Raw genomic sequence first — 18,043 nt, 5'->3', positions numbered from 1 at the left:
AGATAGATAGATAGATAGATAGATAGATAGATAGATAGATAGATAGACAGACACAGACAGATAGCTATAGAGATATATAGAGATGGAGAGAGACAGACAGATATATATATACAGTACATTGAGAGGTAGAGAGAAAATATACATACATACATACATACAATGTTGTTAATGAAAGGAGCTTATTGCATCTTTTCTGATTAACAGGTTTTAGTGTTGGCTCCTAATTGCTTTAGTGTATGGAACAGTTAGCCTAGAGAAGCCTTTCTCAACCTTAGCAACCTTAAACTTGTGTGGACTTCAACTCCCAGAATTCCCCAGGCCGTCCAAGTCCACACCCCTTAAAAGGTTGAAAAACACCAGACCAGAAAAATGTCACAGAGTCACACCTTCATTGGAGATCAGTGTGCACATTTACTTCTTTAGTAAAACTTAACAATAAGCATCATGATTCTTCCGAGAAAGCAAAATTAATAGCTAAAACGAGCAACTTGCAAGTTCTGATGCTGTCAAAACGGTTTCTAAGCCCACAAGTCCCAAAAGGGCCAAGTTTGAAGACCCCTGTTTTAAACCAAGTTGTGTAGCTATTATGATAATTACAGCTATAATATATTTGGAAAGTGTACAACTGTGGAAAGGAAACGTCCGATCCTGAAAGTAAAGGGAGAGTAAGAAAGTTCTTTTGAGAACTGGGCCCTAGGCTCACAAAATTAAATCATCTTAACAAGAAGTTGCTTGAAGTCGGGGAAAGAAAAATGAAACTTTGGTTTTGGGTTTTTAAGATAGATTTGTTGTTGTAGAAATGCCTAGTTTATAAAAGTTAAAAAAAAATTTGAGGTTACTGTTTTATTCTACTGCATCGGAGGGAGTCGGAACTCAAAAAAACTCATGTTTTTTTCTTTTCCACACTTCTCCTTTCCTTCCCTTTTCTTTCCTACTATTTCTTTGTGTATTTTTGTCTAATAAAAATGGTAATTTGAAAAAAGACGGAAGCTTCAAATATATATATATACCAGCTGTACCCAGCCACGCGTTGCTGTGGCTCAGTCTGGTAAAAGCGTGTGTTGCTTTTACATCCAGATGGCGGTTTTTCAAAAAAAGCATGTTTTTACCTGTCACAGGTGTGACATCTATATAATATAGGTATATAAAAACACGCGCGTATTCGAATGCAACGTTGTGTCAAAATTTCAAAGCAATCGGTGAAGAACTTTAGGAGATTTAAGATTTTGAACAAACGAACATTTACATTTTTATTTATATAGATATACACATATATAAAACCAAGACATTGCTTTGGCGTTTCTTTGCAGGATTCAAGGAACTGCGTCTCTTTAGCCTAAGAAAGACAGAAAGCCATTTTCTCCTATCAAAGGTATTTAATATATTACACACTTAAACAAACATGTTACAAAAATGCCACGTATTATTGATAGAGGACACGAGCTGACAGGTTCAAAAACACCTTTCCAAGAATGAGAAATTCATCAATTAAGGTATCGTATTTGTTGTAACACTTTTCTGCGTAAAGGTAGTCCTCAACCCGCGACTGTAACTTGAGACCAAAAAAATTCACCGTTCAATGGCTTGCTCGGACTGCACGCAATGTTGTAACCTTTTCCTGCCACAGTTGTGACGCCAGACACCACACGATTGTGTGAACTGCGACGTCCCTTGCCAGATTCCGCATTGACGTTGTCTGTCGGAAGTCACCTGTGATCGTGCGGCTGCAAGACACCGCAACTGTTGTAAGCGAGCCGGTTGCCAAGGGCTGAAATCACAATCATGGGATCGAGAGGGAGGGATAACGTGATGGTTGTTAACTTTGAGGACGGTCGTAAGTTGAGGATACCTGTACATTGCTGCATTTTGTAACTTCAGTGAAATGACCATTACATTCTCCGTCATCCAGGTCTGGGTTGTCCCAAAGGTGCTTTTTCAAGAGTAACTGGACTTGCTTGTTTTTCTTTGAAAATGTTTTGCTTCTCATCCAAGAAGCTTCTTCAGCTCTGACTTGGATGGTGGGGAATGGAAAGATTTATACTCCTTGTAGACAGCTGGTCATTTGCCTTCTTTTGGGGAGTCGTTGAGGCCTCTTGGAAGTTTACCTGTGTCCTCAAGGTCATTACTGAGTAGTGCAAATGGGTGTGGAGCCTTTTTGGAAGTGTTGAAAAGACTTGTGTTGTGGACTGGAGATCGATGACGTCCTTCCATTCTCCACCATCCAGTCAGAGCTGAAGAAGCTTCTTGGCTGAGAAGCGAAACGTCTTCAAAGAAAAACAAGAAAGCCCAGTGAAAAAGCACCTTTTGGGATGACCACTGCAGAGTTACAAATTCACATAAGGAGGATCGTCACATTTTAGGATCTGATAGAAGACACACAGATATGGCTTTTAACTGCTCCCTTCGCAGAGATAATGTGCAATCGCTTAACGGTCGACAGCATGGATATTCTCAGCTTGCCTTCAGCAGATTTCAAGATGGCCGCTTACGCCAGCAATTCAAGTTCATCATAAACCCCACTGTGCAAGGACAGATAAAAGAGTATTTTTTCTATTTCCTATTTTGCAGCACTGACTGCAATTCCATCATTGTCGGATTCTGGGGATTTCAGAACCCTACTTTTAGATTCCTGAGATAAATGGTAACAATGATGTGGCCCACCAGCCTTAAACACAGGGGTCTTCAAACTTGGCCCTTTTATGACTTGTGGACTTCAACTTCCAGAATTGCTCAGCCAGGCACGAGGAATTCTGGGAGTTGAGGTCCACAAGTCATAAAAGGGCCAAGTTTGAAGACCCCTGCTTAAACATATGCTACATCTATGGTGTGAAACTGAATGCGGAGATCCAGGACAGTAATCTGAATTTCTTTTAAAAAAGGAAGATGATAAATCTGTTGTGAAGTTCACGGCTCACGAACCAAGGAACTTTCTGGGTTTGGAATTCCTCTTTTAATTGAGCATGGCAAGCTTAAGAGCACAAATAATCAAATTAGTAATCCATCTACTTACAACCTTAAATCTGTGCCTAGTAGCCTGCCAGCTCTGTATTTAATCTACTTTTAAATAAACCAAAATGCAATGCAACGTTGGTTCTCAGACAGGATGGTAAGAGGAGAAATACACCGTTGAGTATAGAGGTCAGCCATCCTGCTATATTTATAACAGTGGATATAACCAGTGGGTACACAAGAGTTTTTTCTCCTGATGCTTGAGTTCAGTTGTTCATCATTGCATCCGAAAAAAGTAACCTTCATTTTTTTTGTTTTTTTGCCAGTTAATAAAAATATTCTAGTTGTTCTGGTACCATATTCCTACATTCAGATTCTAACAGCAGCGTATTGCAAGCGCTAATCCGACTTAACTATGATCCTCACATTTTCTGCTACCGAGTACTGGCTAGAAAATTTAATTTGGATGTGAAAAAGGGACACGAGGGTATTGAAATTAAAAGAGTGCAAGGTGGTTCAAAGGAAAAGTGGAATTCTTCATGGATTCTTCTGTGGTCTCTGAGAAATTTCTAAGTAGATAGTTTGAGGGATTTTTTTTTTAATTTTATTTTTGCATCTCTAATTCTTCAGAGAAGACGTTTCGAGGTCAAAGGTTGAATGATCACAGCTGGCCACAGTCGGTAATGACGATCTTCTTTGAAGTTTTTCCGCTCTTCGATCCAAAGCTTTCGATTTTTTTCACAACGTCCATTCCTTCCTTGACATGGCCAAACACAACGTGCTTTCCATCCAGCCTGCAACAGAAAGAAAAATAGACAAATAACAGAAGAATAACATAGCTGGAAGGGACCTTCAAGATCTTCTAGTCCAACCCCTGCTCAAGCAGAAGACCCTATACTATTTCAGACAAATGACTGGCCAGTCTCTTCTTAAAAACCTCCAGTGATGGTGCACCCACAACTTCTGGAGGCAGGTTGTTCCATGGGTTAATTGTTCTGTCAGGAAATTTCTCCTTAGTTCCAGATTGCTTCTCTCCTTGATTAGTTTCCATCCGTTGCTTCTTGTCCTGCCTTCAGGCGCTTTGGAGAATAGCTTGACTCCCTCTTCTTTGGGGCAGCCCCTGAGATACTGGAACGCTGCTATCATGTCCCCCCTCGTCCTTCTCTTCATTAGAGTAGACATACCCAATTCCAGCAACCGTTCTTCATATGTTTTAGCCTCCAGTCCCCTAATCATCTTTGTTGCTCTTCTGTGCCTTCTTTCTAGAGTCTCAGCATCTTTTTTACATCGTGATGACCAAAACTGGATGTAGTATTCCAAATGTGACCTTACCAAGGCATTGTAAAGTGGTATTAACACTTCACCTGATCTTGATTCTATCCCTCTGTTAATGCAGCCTAGCACTGCGTTGGCTTTTTTGGCAGCTGCAGCACACGGCTGGCTCTTATTCAAGTGATTGTCCCTCTCACAGTTACTACTATTGAGCAAGATTCCACCTATACTATACTTGTGCATATCAAGACATCAAAGATATCTTGATGGATAGTAGGCTTCTCTTGAACACCAAGAGTAATTAAAAAAGAAATTAAAAGGCTCAGATTCTCTCCCACCCACCCAAACCTGTAGCTTGATCCAACATACACACACACACACACACACAAAGGCAGAGCTTGAGTCATTTCAAGGTTACCAAGCAATTGGGAGATATTTAGGCTCCATGAAATAGATAGATGTCTGTCCAAGAAATACAGACTCTCCAGCTGGTTAATGGGTTGCTTCTTCACACATCTCTTCAAACTTGTTGGCAGAAAAATATCCAAGTTCATAAAAAACAGATCGCTCTGTCTGCAACACTCCACCTGCCTCTGTGCTTTGCAAGCTTCATCTGAATTTTCCATCCCAGGTCACTGCTTATCTCTTACGCTGCACGTGTGTACCCAACCGTTTGTAGGAAGAATAGAGTTTTAGTTACTTTGGCATCCTCCTGTTTTTGTGTTTGGCGTCACGGAAAGGAGATCCTGGTCAACTCAAGACTGTATTGTGAAAGCACCAATGGCTAATGATCAACTAGTTGGAGAATGTTTCCTTAGAAAATTTGAAGGCACTTGAGCTGAGCAGCAGTTAAGACACTTAAGCTTCCACGGATATCAAATTATAGTAGCTATCCCATTACGATTCTATGGCGCCGTGTTATGGTGATTTTATCAGGGTTTTAACCTTAATATTTTAATCTCGTATATTGTACAGGGAGTCCTTGAATTACAACCACGATGGAGCTGAAAATTGATGTTGGTAAGTGAGACAGGGGTTAAGTGAATTTTTCCTTTCTTGCCACAGTTGTTAGTAACACGGTTTGTTAGGAATTTTTTTCCTTGTTTCCAAGTTGTATCTCTCCTTGATTAGTTTCCATCCGTTGCTTCTTGTCCTGCCTTCAGAAGCTATTTGGAGAATAGCTTGACTCCCTCTTCTTTGGGGCAGCCCCTGAGATATTGCAAGACTGCTATCATGTCCCCCCTCATCCTTCTCTTCATTAAACTAGACATACCCAATTCCAGCAACCGTTCCTTATATGTTTTAGCCTCCAGTCCCCTGATCATCTTTGTTGCTCTTCTCTGCACTCTTTCCAAAACCTCAACATCTGTTTATGTGTTGGGGTGACCAAAACTGGATATTCCAAGTGTCAATCAATCAAATTGAGTACATTTAAGAACGAACATTTTAAGAGTTACATTTTAGGCATTCCTCAAGGCTTACCAATCGGTTTTGGCCGTGCAAATGAAGAACTGAGATCCGTTCGTATTGGGACCGGCGTTGGCCATTGAGAGGACACCTGCAAGAAACAAGAGAGCAATTTAACTTGGCTAAACAAAAGCAGAGAACAGCCCATTTATGGAGGGAGATTTCCCCATGAAGCCTCTTCTTTGGTGGGTTTTATTGTGTGTGTGTGCATCTTGTATTCAAGCTTAGGGAATGCAATTCCCCAAGAGGTCACAATGCAGCCTGTTGTTGGAGCTCAAACTCACAAACATTTGCTGGGAGAATCAGATAGTGGCCTTTCTCTGAGGACCTTCAGAAGGAGGATCAGTTATGAGCGGTCCTTGACTTACAAACAATTCATTTAATGACCGTCCAGAGTTGTAACATCACCGGAAAGAGTGACTAATGACCGTTTTTACCTCTGCCTTGATCTAGAACACGTATGGATTTCAAATCAAACCAGTCGAAAAATAGAAAGCTGAATGTTGCTTTTGCATATAACCACCAATATAACCTGCTTGAGCAGGGGGCTGGACTAGAAGACCTCCAAGGTCCCTTCCAGCTCTGTTCTGTTCTGTTCTATTCTATTCTATTTTCTGTTCTATTGTATTCTATTTTCTATTCTATTCTACTCTACTCTGCATTCTATTCTATTCTATTCTATTCATTCTATTTTCTATTCTATTTTCTATTCTATTGTATTCTATTTTCTATTCTATTCTACTCTACTCTGCATTCTATTCTATTCTATTCTATTCTATTCTACTCTGCATTCTATTTTATTCTATTCTATTCATTCTATTTTCTATTCTATTTTCTATTCTATTTTCTATTCTATTTTCTATTCTATTCTATTCTATTCCTATTCTATTCTATTCCATTCTATTCTACTCTATTCTACTCTACTATGCATTCCATTCTATTCTACTCTACTCTGCATTTTATTCTATTCTATTCATTGTTTTCTATTCTATTTTCTATTCTATTTTCTATTCTATTTTCTATTCTATTCTATTCTATTCTATTCTACTCTACATTCTATTCTATTCTATTCTATTCTATTCTATTCTATTCTATTCTACTCTACTCTACTCTACTCTACTCTACTCTACTCTGCATTCTATTCTATCCTATCCTATCCTATCCTATCCTATTCTAATAGCAGACTTTAGCGTTGGTTTTCACTTATCTTAAAGTGATATCTGAATCGGTTTTGAACATTCGCCATTATTAAAAGTTGTTGTCGGGCATGAAAGATCAGGTCCACATTGTGAAGGTCCTCTTCAATTAATGTATTGCTTATAATGTTTATGCACAAGGATCTTTTAAACCTAGAGTTAACATTTGATTGGAGTTGGATAAGGGTCAATGGATTTCCAGGGAGGTTGGATTCAGTGTGCTTGTGGCTACATAGGGATTCTAGGTTGATTCCTCTTTTGACTCCGCCCCCAGGTCTCTGCCACTCCCCTTCTTTTTATATCTGGTCTCAGAAGTGGCTGCCTAAACCATGAAATCAATTCTGAGACTTCAGTTTTATAACAATCGCATGCTGACGTCCAGAATGACGGACGGGAAAACTTGCTTACCAGGTCCAACATGTTTAAGAATGAAATTTTCATCCGGAAAGCGACTGCCATATATAGATTTTCCTCCCGTGCCGTTGTGATTAGTAAAGTCACCAGCCTGGGAGGAGAAAAAAAAATCATGTTTTGTGTCAAATCACACACACATATATTAAACAATAGCAATCCCAGCAATCAATCAATCAGACTAGAGCTGGAAGGGACCTCGGAGGTCTTCTAGTCCAGCCCCCCCTGCTCAAGCAGGAGTCCCTATACCGTTCTGAATATCAGTTAGAAGGGACCGTGGAGGTCTTCTAGTCCAGCCCCCCGCTTAAGCAGGAGAACCTATATCATCTCAGGCAAGTGTCTGTCTAGTCTCAACCTCCAGTGATGAAGCACCCACAACTTCTGGTGGCAAGCTGTTCCACTGGTTAACTGTCCTCACTGTTAGGAAGTTTCTCCTTAATTCCAGGCTGCTTCTGGTGAACAGACGAATGAAACGTTGCTTAAAATATTGGGCAAGTAGCACGGACCAAGATACCAGACAATATGTCCATGCAACTTACAGAACTTTGCTTCCATATAATCCTTTCTATTTAATGGCTAAAAGTTCTGGGACTGGGTTTTGCGACTTCCTAATTCGCCCAACGAATGGGTCGATACCTCTTTCACCCCTGCACAATCCAGGCACGGCACCCCAGAGCCGTTAAGGTGCCTTTCGCCCTATTACACACAGTCACTTGTCTTTTTCACGGTAACTTCGCAAAATGGACATTTGGGGTTATATTACCTGGCACATGAAGGAAGGTATCACTCGATGGAAGGTGGATCCTCTGTAGCCAAATCCCTTTTCTCCCGTGCATAAGGCTCTGAAGTTTTCTAATGGGGGGGGGGGGAAATAATAAGCAACATTACTGAGGAAAGAGACCTCCATGATGCGATAAAGCATTGCAAGGGCTGCAGCAGCCACGACAAACAAAATATACAGGTAGTCCTTGTTTAGTGACCGCTTTGTTTAAGGACCATTCACAGTTACAGCAGGGATTTAAAAACCAGTCCTCATGTTTCACAACCTTTGCAGGGCTGTAAAGCAAAGGAAAACTGAAAAGGCAGATCATAAACGCAGTGAGCATTCCCTTAGCAAGCGCTTCCCAATGGCGGTCACTAAACAAGGACCCCCTGTGCGGTACTAAAGCAATATTTAGAATAAGTTAAACACAGTAATCTATTCTGCCCCAGCACGCACACACATGAACCTATACAGAGCCACAGATATGGGGTTAACAGTCTTTTTTATGCTCTTCTGCCTGCTCTTCTGAGTTGCTAAGCACTGGCCTATCTGAAATCCATGGGGCATATTACACTTTTTAACCACCTGTCGTTCACACATTCAGAACTTGGTTCACAGCAGGTTCACGCCAGCAAGAGCATCTGCATGTTCTGTGGCACTAGACCAGGAAATGTTCTGCTCTGGATGACGACGAGCTACAATCCAAAACAACCAGGTCAAAATGTGGAGCGAGGTTTTAGTCTTCTCCGTAAACGGCAAGAAAACCCCACGGCTTCCTCTGTCGCTTCCTGGTTTCTCCGTCTCCGCCCTCCTTCTTCGCTTTTTTTACTTTGGGGACTTTTTAATATTACCACAGGCCGTCTAGGGTTGACAGCCCCAGGCACTTTGGGTTGTACATCTCAGGTGGCTGCACGGGTCCAACATGACCATCAAAAAGCAGAAGTCCTGGGTATAGGATTATCTGTCTATGGAATCAATCAGTCAGTCTGTCTATCTAGATCAGTGTTTCTCAACCTTGACAATTTTAAGGCATGTGGACTTCAACTCCCAGAATTCCACAGCCAGCAATGCTGGCTGTGGAATTCTGGGAGTTGAAGTCCACATGCCTTAAAATTGTCAAGGTTGAGAAACACTGATCTAGATCTACCATCTCTATTGTTATCTATCTATCTATCTATCTATCTATCTATCTATCTATCTATCTATCTATCTATCTATCTATCTATCTACCTATCTATCTACCTACCTATCTACCTACCTACCTACCTATCCATCCATCTACCTTTCTATCCAACTATCTGTCTGTCTGTCTGTCTATCATCTCTCTCCCTCCCTCCCTCCCTCCCTATCTAGTTGGATAGACTATCTATCTATCTATCTATCTATCTATCTATCTATCTATCTATCTATCTATCTATCTATCTATCTATCTATCTATCTATCATTACCTATTTATCTATCATCTCTATCATTATCTATCTATCTATCTCTATCATCTGTCATCATCTATCATCTATCTATCTATCTATCTATCTATCTATCTATCTATCTATCTATCTATCATTATCTCTATCATTATCATCTATCATTATCTATCTATCTATATTATCTATCATCTATTATCTATCTATCATCTTCTATCATTATCTATCATTATCATTATGTATCATCTATTTATCTATTTATCTATTATCTCTATCATTATCTATCATTATTTATCTACCTATTATCTATCAATCTGTCTGTCTGTCTATCTATCTCTATCAATCAATCATCTATCAATCACCCATCTATCAATCTACTATCTTCTATCATCCACCATCCATCCGTCTGTCTAATGATCCATCTGTCCATCTATCATCCATCATCTATCCATCCACCCAGAATTTTTCAAGACAAAGTATAAAAAAGGAAAGAAAACACCCCCCAAATTTGCTCTTTGCTAACTTGTTCTTTTCCCTCTCTTAAAAAAAAAAATCTTTTTAATCCCTAGATCTATAAATCCTCAATTCAGTCTGTTCTCCTCTCTGCAAAAAGTCCCTATTGGGCTTCCAGTCTTTGGGTACAGGATCAATAAACAATTACCTATGCTTATTTAAGCATCCTTAAAATTTTAACTAGAGCGCGGAATCAGAGCCTCCTAAACCAAGGAGAACAACCACATACTACAAGTAAGGGAGAGGAACCAAAAGGAATTTTGTTTCTGCCGTTTGTGCCCGAAGAAAATATTCATTCATTATTTAAAAGCATTTCATTTTCTTGCTGAGATGATCTCCGAGCAAACCTTAAAAACATAATTTAAGGAATGTCTTACCTGCTGTCTTTGGCACCACATCAGCTTTTAGCTATCCGAAGAAAAAGGAGAGTATAAAAACACACATTAGCCTCATGAAATATAGGCCCGTATTTCAGAAGTAAACCACACAGAGTCTTAACAGTTTAGTAGGAGATTGCAGAATGAATTCGAGTCCTGAAAATACTCTAAAATTACAGGTCAAATTCTAACTCCCTCCCCCCAGCCTTTAAACGAAACAGTTTTAAACCATCGGTTTCAAGACTACGCTTTCTAAGAAAGTCCTACGCCAGGGAGACAGCTAAAAATGTAGACTCTGAAATATAAAAACACAGCAACTTTATTTTGTCTGAAATATAAAACACATTAATTCAGTAATTATTAGTTTGGCTGTATTTGCTCCTGGAGAGAAAAGAGAAAAACCGGTTGAATTATAATTTTACGAACCAATAATACCTACAGAATCATAGTCTATCTTAGCTATTGGTTTTTTTTAAGATTTGCACAAACACGTTCTTCCTTCCAGCTGCTCCGTTTACATATTGCATTTGTAGTTTGCAGCTAGTCCTCAATTTGCAACAGTTTGTTTAGTGACTGTTCAAAGTTACAAGGGCGCTGGAAAAAAGCGACTTATGACCGATCCTCACACTTTAACAACCATTGTGACATCCCCTGTGATCATGTGATCAAAATTCGGACACTTGATCGCCAGCATTGTTTTTTACGACCGTTGCCAGATTTGCTTGACAACCGTGGGGGAAAAGGTCGTAAAACGAGGAGTGGCTCGCTTAATAACCACCTTGCTTTACAACGGAGGTTCGGTCTCAATCGTCGTCCTATGTTGAGGCCCACCTGTATACCTAAAGATTCATGATGTATTGTGTATTTAAAGCCCTAACACAATGTACAACTAGTCCTTGACTTGCAACAGTTCATTTAGTGACCGTTCAAAGTCACGACGGCACTGAAAAAAGCGACTTAGGACCGTTTTTCACACTTACGGCCGTGGCAGCCTCCCCCGTGGTCGTCACGTGATCCAAATTTAGACGCTTGGCAAGTGATTCATACTTATGACCGTTGCGGTGTCCCAAGGTCACGTGATCTCCTTTCACAACCTTCTGACAAGCAAAGTCAACGGGGGAAGCCTGATTCACTTAACATTTAATTTTTAACAAATCTCTCACTTAACAACTGAAAATTTGGGCTCCGTTGTGGTTGTACGTCAAGGACTTACCTGTATTGTGTGATTTCGCCTATTACATGCTAACCTATATTTATGGGGAATTTTTGAAATGCATAGGACAAACTTCCCCCAAACATTTCTAACATCCAACGATTTTGGGAAATGTGTCGTCCAGTGCAGGGGTCCCCAATCCCGGGTCCGTGGACCGGTACCGGGCCGTGGCATGCCAGCAACCGGTCTGCACAAACAAGCAAAGCCCCATCCGCGGGATGCAGACAACACACAAAACCACGCCCCCTCCGGTCCGTGGAAAAACCTCTCTCCACGGAACCGGTCCGTGGTGCCCCAAAGGTTGGGGTCCTCTGGTCCAGAGGACAACCTCAAACTGAAGACAACGGCGATAAAGCTTTCATTTCCAAACATCAGAGGCAAAGATTCTGCAGTGTGCATGGTGACATTCTCATTCATAAAAAATAATAGCTCATCTGTCTTAGTTAAAATAGCCTCCAAAGCAAACCTCTACAAATATTGTAGATTTATTTTGTGTAACCCAAGGACTGAAGGAAAGAGTTGGCAATGGGCCTACAAAAACATCTAAAAGCTCAAAGTTTTGGCTGAGACATTCCAATCTCTAATGCAAACATTTATTGACCACAGCCGTTACACAGCCTTGCTCAGCTTAATAAATAGCATGTGACATTTTTCTAAATGGTTATTCACAGCCATTTGAATGTGTCACCTGGTGGGTTGGTGACATAAGGCATAACAACACACTTGAGACATGGGTGTGATCCTGCAAGTATTTACATGTGAATTCATTACATCAGCAAATGAGTCAGGGAAGGAACATCCCAGAAAATTGCCTTACACACGAGGTGGCAAACATTCAGAATCATGCCACCGAAGGTGAGGGGGGAAAAAATTCCAAGAATATTTTAAAGTGTCTAAGAATAATCTTGATATGTCTGAGTATACACGCAGGTAACTAAATGAAATATTTAAAATCCTCCCAGAAGAGAAGCTATTTGACAGTCTATGGGATGGAAGGGATCAGGAATTGAGGATATATAAAATAAAATAAAATAAAATAAAATAAAATAAAATAAAATAATAAAATAAAATAAAATAAAATAAAATAAAATAAAATAAAATAAAATAAAATAAATAAAATAAAAAAATAAAATAAAATAAATAAAATAAAAAAATAAAATAAAAGATATTTCAAAATTTTTGAAAAATTTCAAAGGGGCTTTTCAAGCTTCCTTTAAATCAGTTGAATAAGAAATGCATTTAGTTCTGGAGTCTTCAAACTTGGCCCTTTGATGACTTGTGGACTTCAACTCCCAGAATTCCTCAGCCATCGTGCCTGGCTGAGGAATTCTGGGATTTGAAGTCCACAAGTCATCAAAGGGCCAAGCTTGAAGACCCCTGCTTGTGGACTTCAACTCCCAGAATTCCTCTGCCAGCCATGCTGGCTGAGGAATTCTGGGAGTTGAAGTCCACAAGTCATCAAAGGGCCAAGTTTGAAGACCCCTGATTTAGTTGGAAGAACTAATTTTATTTTGCTGGCCAATTAGCCCAAAGAGATAACAAGTCCAGGTGGCCACAGCAAGGAGGTGTTGACTAGGGACCGGGTCACCATCACGTCATGGCTGGCACACAACTAGCGCTTGTTTTGTACACGGATCCACTACATGCACATACAAAAGGGGCAAGGCTGGCACTGCAACCACACAACGTTGGCTTTTTATTCCTGCCAATGCCTCTGTAAAGAAGAGGGATCTAGTCATGGGAAAGATCTGGACAAGATGGACTATGACTAGAACGGCCAGGGAGATAAAGATAGCAAGCACAATCCATAGGGTATATTGGAGGGTGTATTCCAAAGATAAAACCAACTGGGCATCCACCCGTCTGAGACGATATAGGTTCTCCTGCTTGAGCAGGGGGCTGGACTAGAAGATCTCCAAGGTCCCTTCCAGCTCTATTCTATTCTATTCTATCTCCAAAAACAAGGTATAGAAGAGAATAGTTGAAATAATTCAACGGAATTCAGCATAGGGCTGAAATTTAATCTGAATATATATATCACTAAAGAAGTGCTTTGTACAATACATATTTTTTTAAAAAAGTTTTTTATTTATAATACAATTAAAACAAAGATGGACATAACGCAACATTCCAGTATAAATATTTCTAAAAATTTGTTCCTCTTCATACATATAATTCTTGATCTCTATATATACTGTACGTACATAAATATTTTTCTATCAATACAATATCTAATTTGTGTCTCTATATACTAACCTACAATTATATATGTTTCTATCTTAACACTAGCTTATAACCCGAACAGTCCTCCTTGATTCACACCAATAATAAAATTTGTCCAAGATTTCAAAATAATCTGACTCTGTCTTGTCCTTCATTTCCATTGTGAGCCTATCCATATCTGCACACAATTTTAAAAGGTGTTTTGCCCAATAGAAGTAGCATCACTCTGACAACTTCCTTGCATTTTCCTTGGGCAAATGAACATTTCAGGGCCAGATCGGATCAAAACGTAGCCTTTATTCTGGAATGTTGGCCTCTCTTTGTAACTGTTTACATTTTATGGATTAATGCAGGAAGATTAGATTAGATTAGATAACCTTTATTGTCATTTTTTTCCTGGCACACATTAAAAATTGAAATTTAGTTGCTTCCTCTCAAAGTGTAAACATACATAACACACATTTAAAACATACCATACACAACATATGTATCGACCTACACCCTTACATATAAGTAACAACTAGGGAGTCCTAAATTCCCTCTAAACAGGATGGGGCATTTAATAAAGAAATGGGATTACGACTCCACCCTTAATGTCCCACAGGTAGCTTTGATTTTACCTTTATTATATATCCTGTAGTTGGGGGGAAAAAATCCTAATTCCTCTTCAAGGATGGAATGCCTTACCTCAAACTCAAGAGTTGTGCTGTTTTGTTGGGAAAATGTAATAAGCAACAAGATGTGACTCCAACAAGTGGTAGGATTGAAGTCAAAAATGATAGTAAAACTCTTTAAGAATCAGAAGAAGAATTAAAAAATTAAAACGGATCAGCTTAATCCAGAAATAAAATAAGAATGGAGTAAATTCTCTCTGAAATTGAGCTGTTGACTTCTTTTTCGGGTGTATTTTGCCCTCTGAAGTACCGTAGTGAACTTTGTTCAGCATGGAGATTTGTGAAATCTCTTATTTCTAGGCCTGCTTAGTGCTGGTATTATGGGATGGAGAGAGAACAGGGACCAAATAGCCTGACTGCCGCCAACTGGCAAAACACATACGGAAGAGAATAACTGGCAGACTATTTTAATATTTAACATTAAACTATTTTGCCAACCACATAGAGAGAAGGGCAGCCCCAACCAGTTACAAATCTTAAGTTGAGGAAAGAGAAAAAGGAAAAAGCCTGGACACAATTCCATTCCTTAAAGCAGGGGTGGGGGTGGGGGGGAAACCTTGGTTCTTATATGACTCTGTGGACTTCAACTCCCAGAATTCCTGAGCCAGCGTGGCTGGCTGTCATCAGTGCTGGAAGAGAGTGGTCTTTATGGAGAAGGAGGAAGAGGAGGAAGAGGAGGACTGTGGGGTCCTGGGTGCTCTCTGAGCTTGCTTGTTTTCTTGCAGATGTTTGGCTAGCACTGATGACGTTATCCAGTTGGGTCATGAAACGTCCGCAAGAAAACAAGCAAGCTTAAACTCGTGGTTCCTGTCAGTAACAGGAGGAGGAGGAGGAGGGAGGGAGGGAAGATCGTGACTACTACAATGGGTCAACCCAGTACTTTGCAGGCGCTCTTTTGTTCGTTCGAGTCTCTCGCGGGTCCTGGGGTGTCAGGAGGAGGAGGTATTTGGGGTGAGAGAAGATCCTGACTACTACAATGGATCAACCCAGTACTTTTAACCGCAAGAAAACAACCAAGCTCAGAGAACACCAAGGACCCCACAGTCGTCATCGTCCTCCTCCTCCTCCTCCTCCTCCTCCTCCTCCTCCTCTCCTCCATAAACCCCACTCCCTTCCACCACTGATGATGTTACCTAGTTGGGCAATGAAACGTCTGCAAGAAAACAACAAGCTCAGAGAGAACCAAGGACCCCACAGCCCTTCATTTCTTTCTTTCTCTTTCTTTCTTTCTTTCTTTCTTTCTTTCTTTCTTTCTTTCTTTCTTTCTTTCTTTCTTTCCTTCCTTCCTTCCTTCCTTCCTTCCCTTCTTCCTTCCTTCCCTTTTTTTCTCTTTCTTTCTTTCTCTTCTCCTCCTTCTCCTTCTCCTCTCCGCAAGCCCCCCTCCCTTCTGGCACTGATGAAGTTACCTAGTTGGGTCATGAAACGTCTGCAAAAAAAACCAAACAAGCTCAGAGAGCACCAAGGACCCCCTCACATCAACCCTGAGCTACAAATATTCTCCTTTATAGGCAAGCCCGTTGACAGCATGGCCTAGTGGTCAAGTGCCTCAGCAAAGGCTCAACACCCCCCCCCCCCGTGGTACAGTTCTCCCCTTGGCCCAATCTACCCCAAGGACGGCTGTCAAAAGACAAAAAAAAACCCAAAACAAAACCCAATTTACAGTCAGCAGCCTGCAATTTCAGAGCAAAAAGTGGGCGCAAACACGATCAAAAGCAAGGCGCGTAGAGAGCCACCGTCTCCAGCAAACTATGATAGCCCGGAGGCAGCCAGAAAAGCCGAGGATGCTTCGTGCTGAACTGGGGAGGTGGGAATACAGGTCACCCCGAACTTACGACCACAAACTCAGCCCCGAATTTTCCTGTCTGCTAAGCGAGACGTTCGCCGAGCGAGTTCTGCCTTATTTCACCAGCTTTCCTGCCACGATTGTTAAGGGAACTCACTGCAGCCGTGAAGCGAGTCACCCGGTCGTTAAGCGAATCCGGCTTTCCCCCCCTTGAATTTGGCTTGTCAGAAGGTCACCCAAAGGGGGGAATCGCGTGAGCCCCGGGACACTGCGGCAGCCGTCATAAAGGCGAGTCAGTTGCCAAGCCTCCGAACGGAAGTCACAAGACCGTTGGGGATGCTGCAACGGTCGTAAGTGTGAAAAACAGTTCCAAGTCCCTTTTTTTGAGTGCCGTTGTAACTCTGAACCGTCACTAAGTGAACCGTTGCAAGCCGAGGACTATTTGTACAACAGAGCCAACAACCATTTTGTGCCCTTCTCTCTCTCTTCCCCGATTCCCACGTTATCAGAGCATCACATCCTGGCCTTTAGGCGGCTTGACTTTTAAACCCATTAATTAATTTCTGCTCGATTAAAGATTACTCCTAATTTCGGCGCAGGGGAAATGCAATCTCACTGCTTTAGGGTTCCCATTTCTCCTCTTAAGTCAGGTTTTGTTTTTTTCCCCTTTCTTCAAGTAGGGTTGCCAGGTGTCCACTATTTGAGCGGACAGTCCGCTTTTTTCACATTATATTCACTATTTTTTTTTTCACAAAAGTAGACTGTACAGCTCACAAAAAAAGCAGACTGTACAGCTTTAGATTAACGTACCATTTCATCCTAAAGCTTTTGAATAAAAAAAATGTCCACTATTTTTTTTTCCACAAAATAGTGGACAATTTTTTTTTATTCAAAAGCTTTAGGATGAAATGGTGCGTAATCTAAAGCTGTACAGTCTACTTTTTTTTTTACTACTTAACACCCCCCCCGCCCCCGCTTGTCCGCTATTTTTTGAGAAGCAGACCTGGCCACCCTATCAGGGCCGTCGCTCCCTTGGAACGGTCGCTAAGCGAGTCGGCCACTAAGCCGAGGACCCCCCCTCTCCCCCCCCCGCAAGGCGGCGCGCAAAGCCCGGAGGGCCCCGGAGGGCATCCCAAGGGCATCTGGACGCTCCCGCCCGCCTTACCTCCAGCACCAGGCGGCCCAGCGGCTGGTTGTCGGCGCCCACCTCCAGGAAGACCCGCGGGTTCCGCCCGGCGCCGCCGCTGCTGCTGCTGCTGCAAGCCCGGCAAGCGCTGCCAGCCCGGGAGGCGGCGGTGCCCGGCCCTCCCTGCGCCCGCAAGAGCGGCGAGAGGCGTCCGGCCGAGCGCAGCGCCAGCATCCCGGCAGGAGGAGGAGGAGGAGGAGGAGGAGGAGACGCGGGAGGAAGAAGCGGCGTCCAGGCGGTCCGGAGGCGACTGGCCAGGCCGGCCCGCTGGGAGCCCTTATAAGCCCTCCCCCGCCTGGCTCCGCAGCGCCCCCGCCGGGAAGGGAAGGGAAGGGAAGGGTTGCTTTCGCTTTTGCAGGGGGAGGATGGGTGAAGGAAGGAAGGAAGGGAGGGAGGAGGAGGGGAGGAAGGAAGGAGAAAAAGCAAGAGAAAGAAAGAAAGAAAGAAAGAAAGAAAGAAAGAAAGAAAGAAAGAAAGAAAGAAAGAAAGAAAAGAGGGAGGGAGGGAGGAAAGAGAGAGAGAGAAAGAAATAAAGAAAGAAAAAGAAGGAAGGGAGGGGGACAGGAGGGGAAGGGAAGGGTGGAGAAAGAAA

At 41.8% G+C, this 18,043-nt stretch overlaps 1 protein-coding gene across 1 annotated transcript; it reads right to left on the bottom strand.

Annotated features, from left to right (window-relative positions):
• Positions 1 to 3,420: 3,420 nt before the first annotated feature.
• On the bottom strand, positions 3,421 to 17,625 carry PPIF (peptidylprolyl isomerase F). Its single transcript, XM_015824935.1, has 6 exons — positions 17,431 to 17,625; positions 10,373 to 10,403; positions 8,059 to 8,147; positions 7,293 to 7,389; positions 5,704 to 5,779; positions 3,421 to 3,743 (listed from the first exon to the last, which is right to left on the bottom strand). The coding sequence occupies exons 1-6, from the start codon at positions 17,623 to 17,625 to the stop codon at positions 3,611 to 3,613; spliced, it is 621 nt and encodes a 206-aa protein (XP_015680421.1). The 3' UTR covers positions 3,421 to 3,610.
• Between the last annotated feature and the right edge of the window lie 418 nt (positions 17,626 to 18,043).

This window comes from Protobothrops mucrosquamatus, unplaced genomic scaffold (assembly GCF_001527695.2).
Source record: "Protobothrops mucrosquamatus isolate PMUCROS unplaced genomic scaffold, P.Mucros_1.0 scaffold2420, whole genome shotgun sequence".
NCBI lineage: Eukaryota > Metazoa > Chordata > Lepidosauria > Squamata > Viperidae > Protobothrops > Protobothrops mucrosquamatus.
Note: the sequence above shows the minus strand (reverse complement) of the source record. Positions and strands in the feature narration are given on the sequence as shown.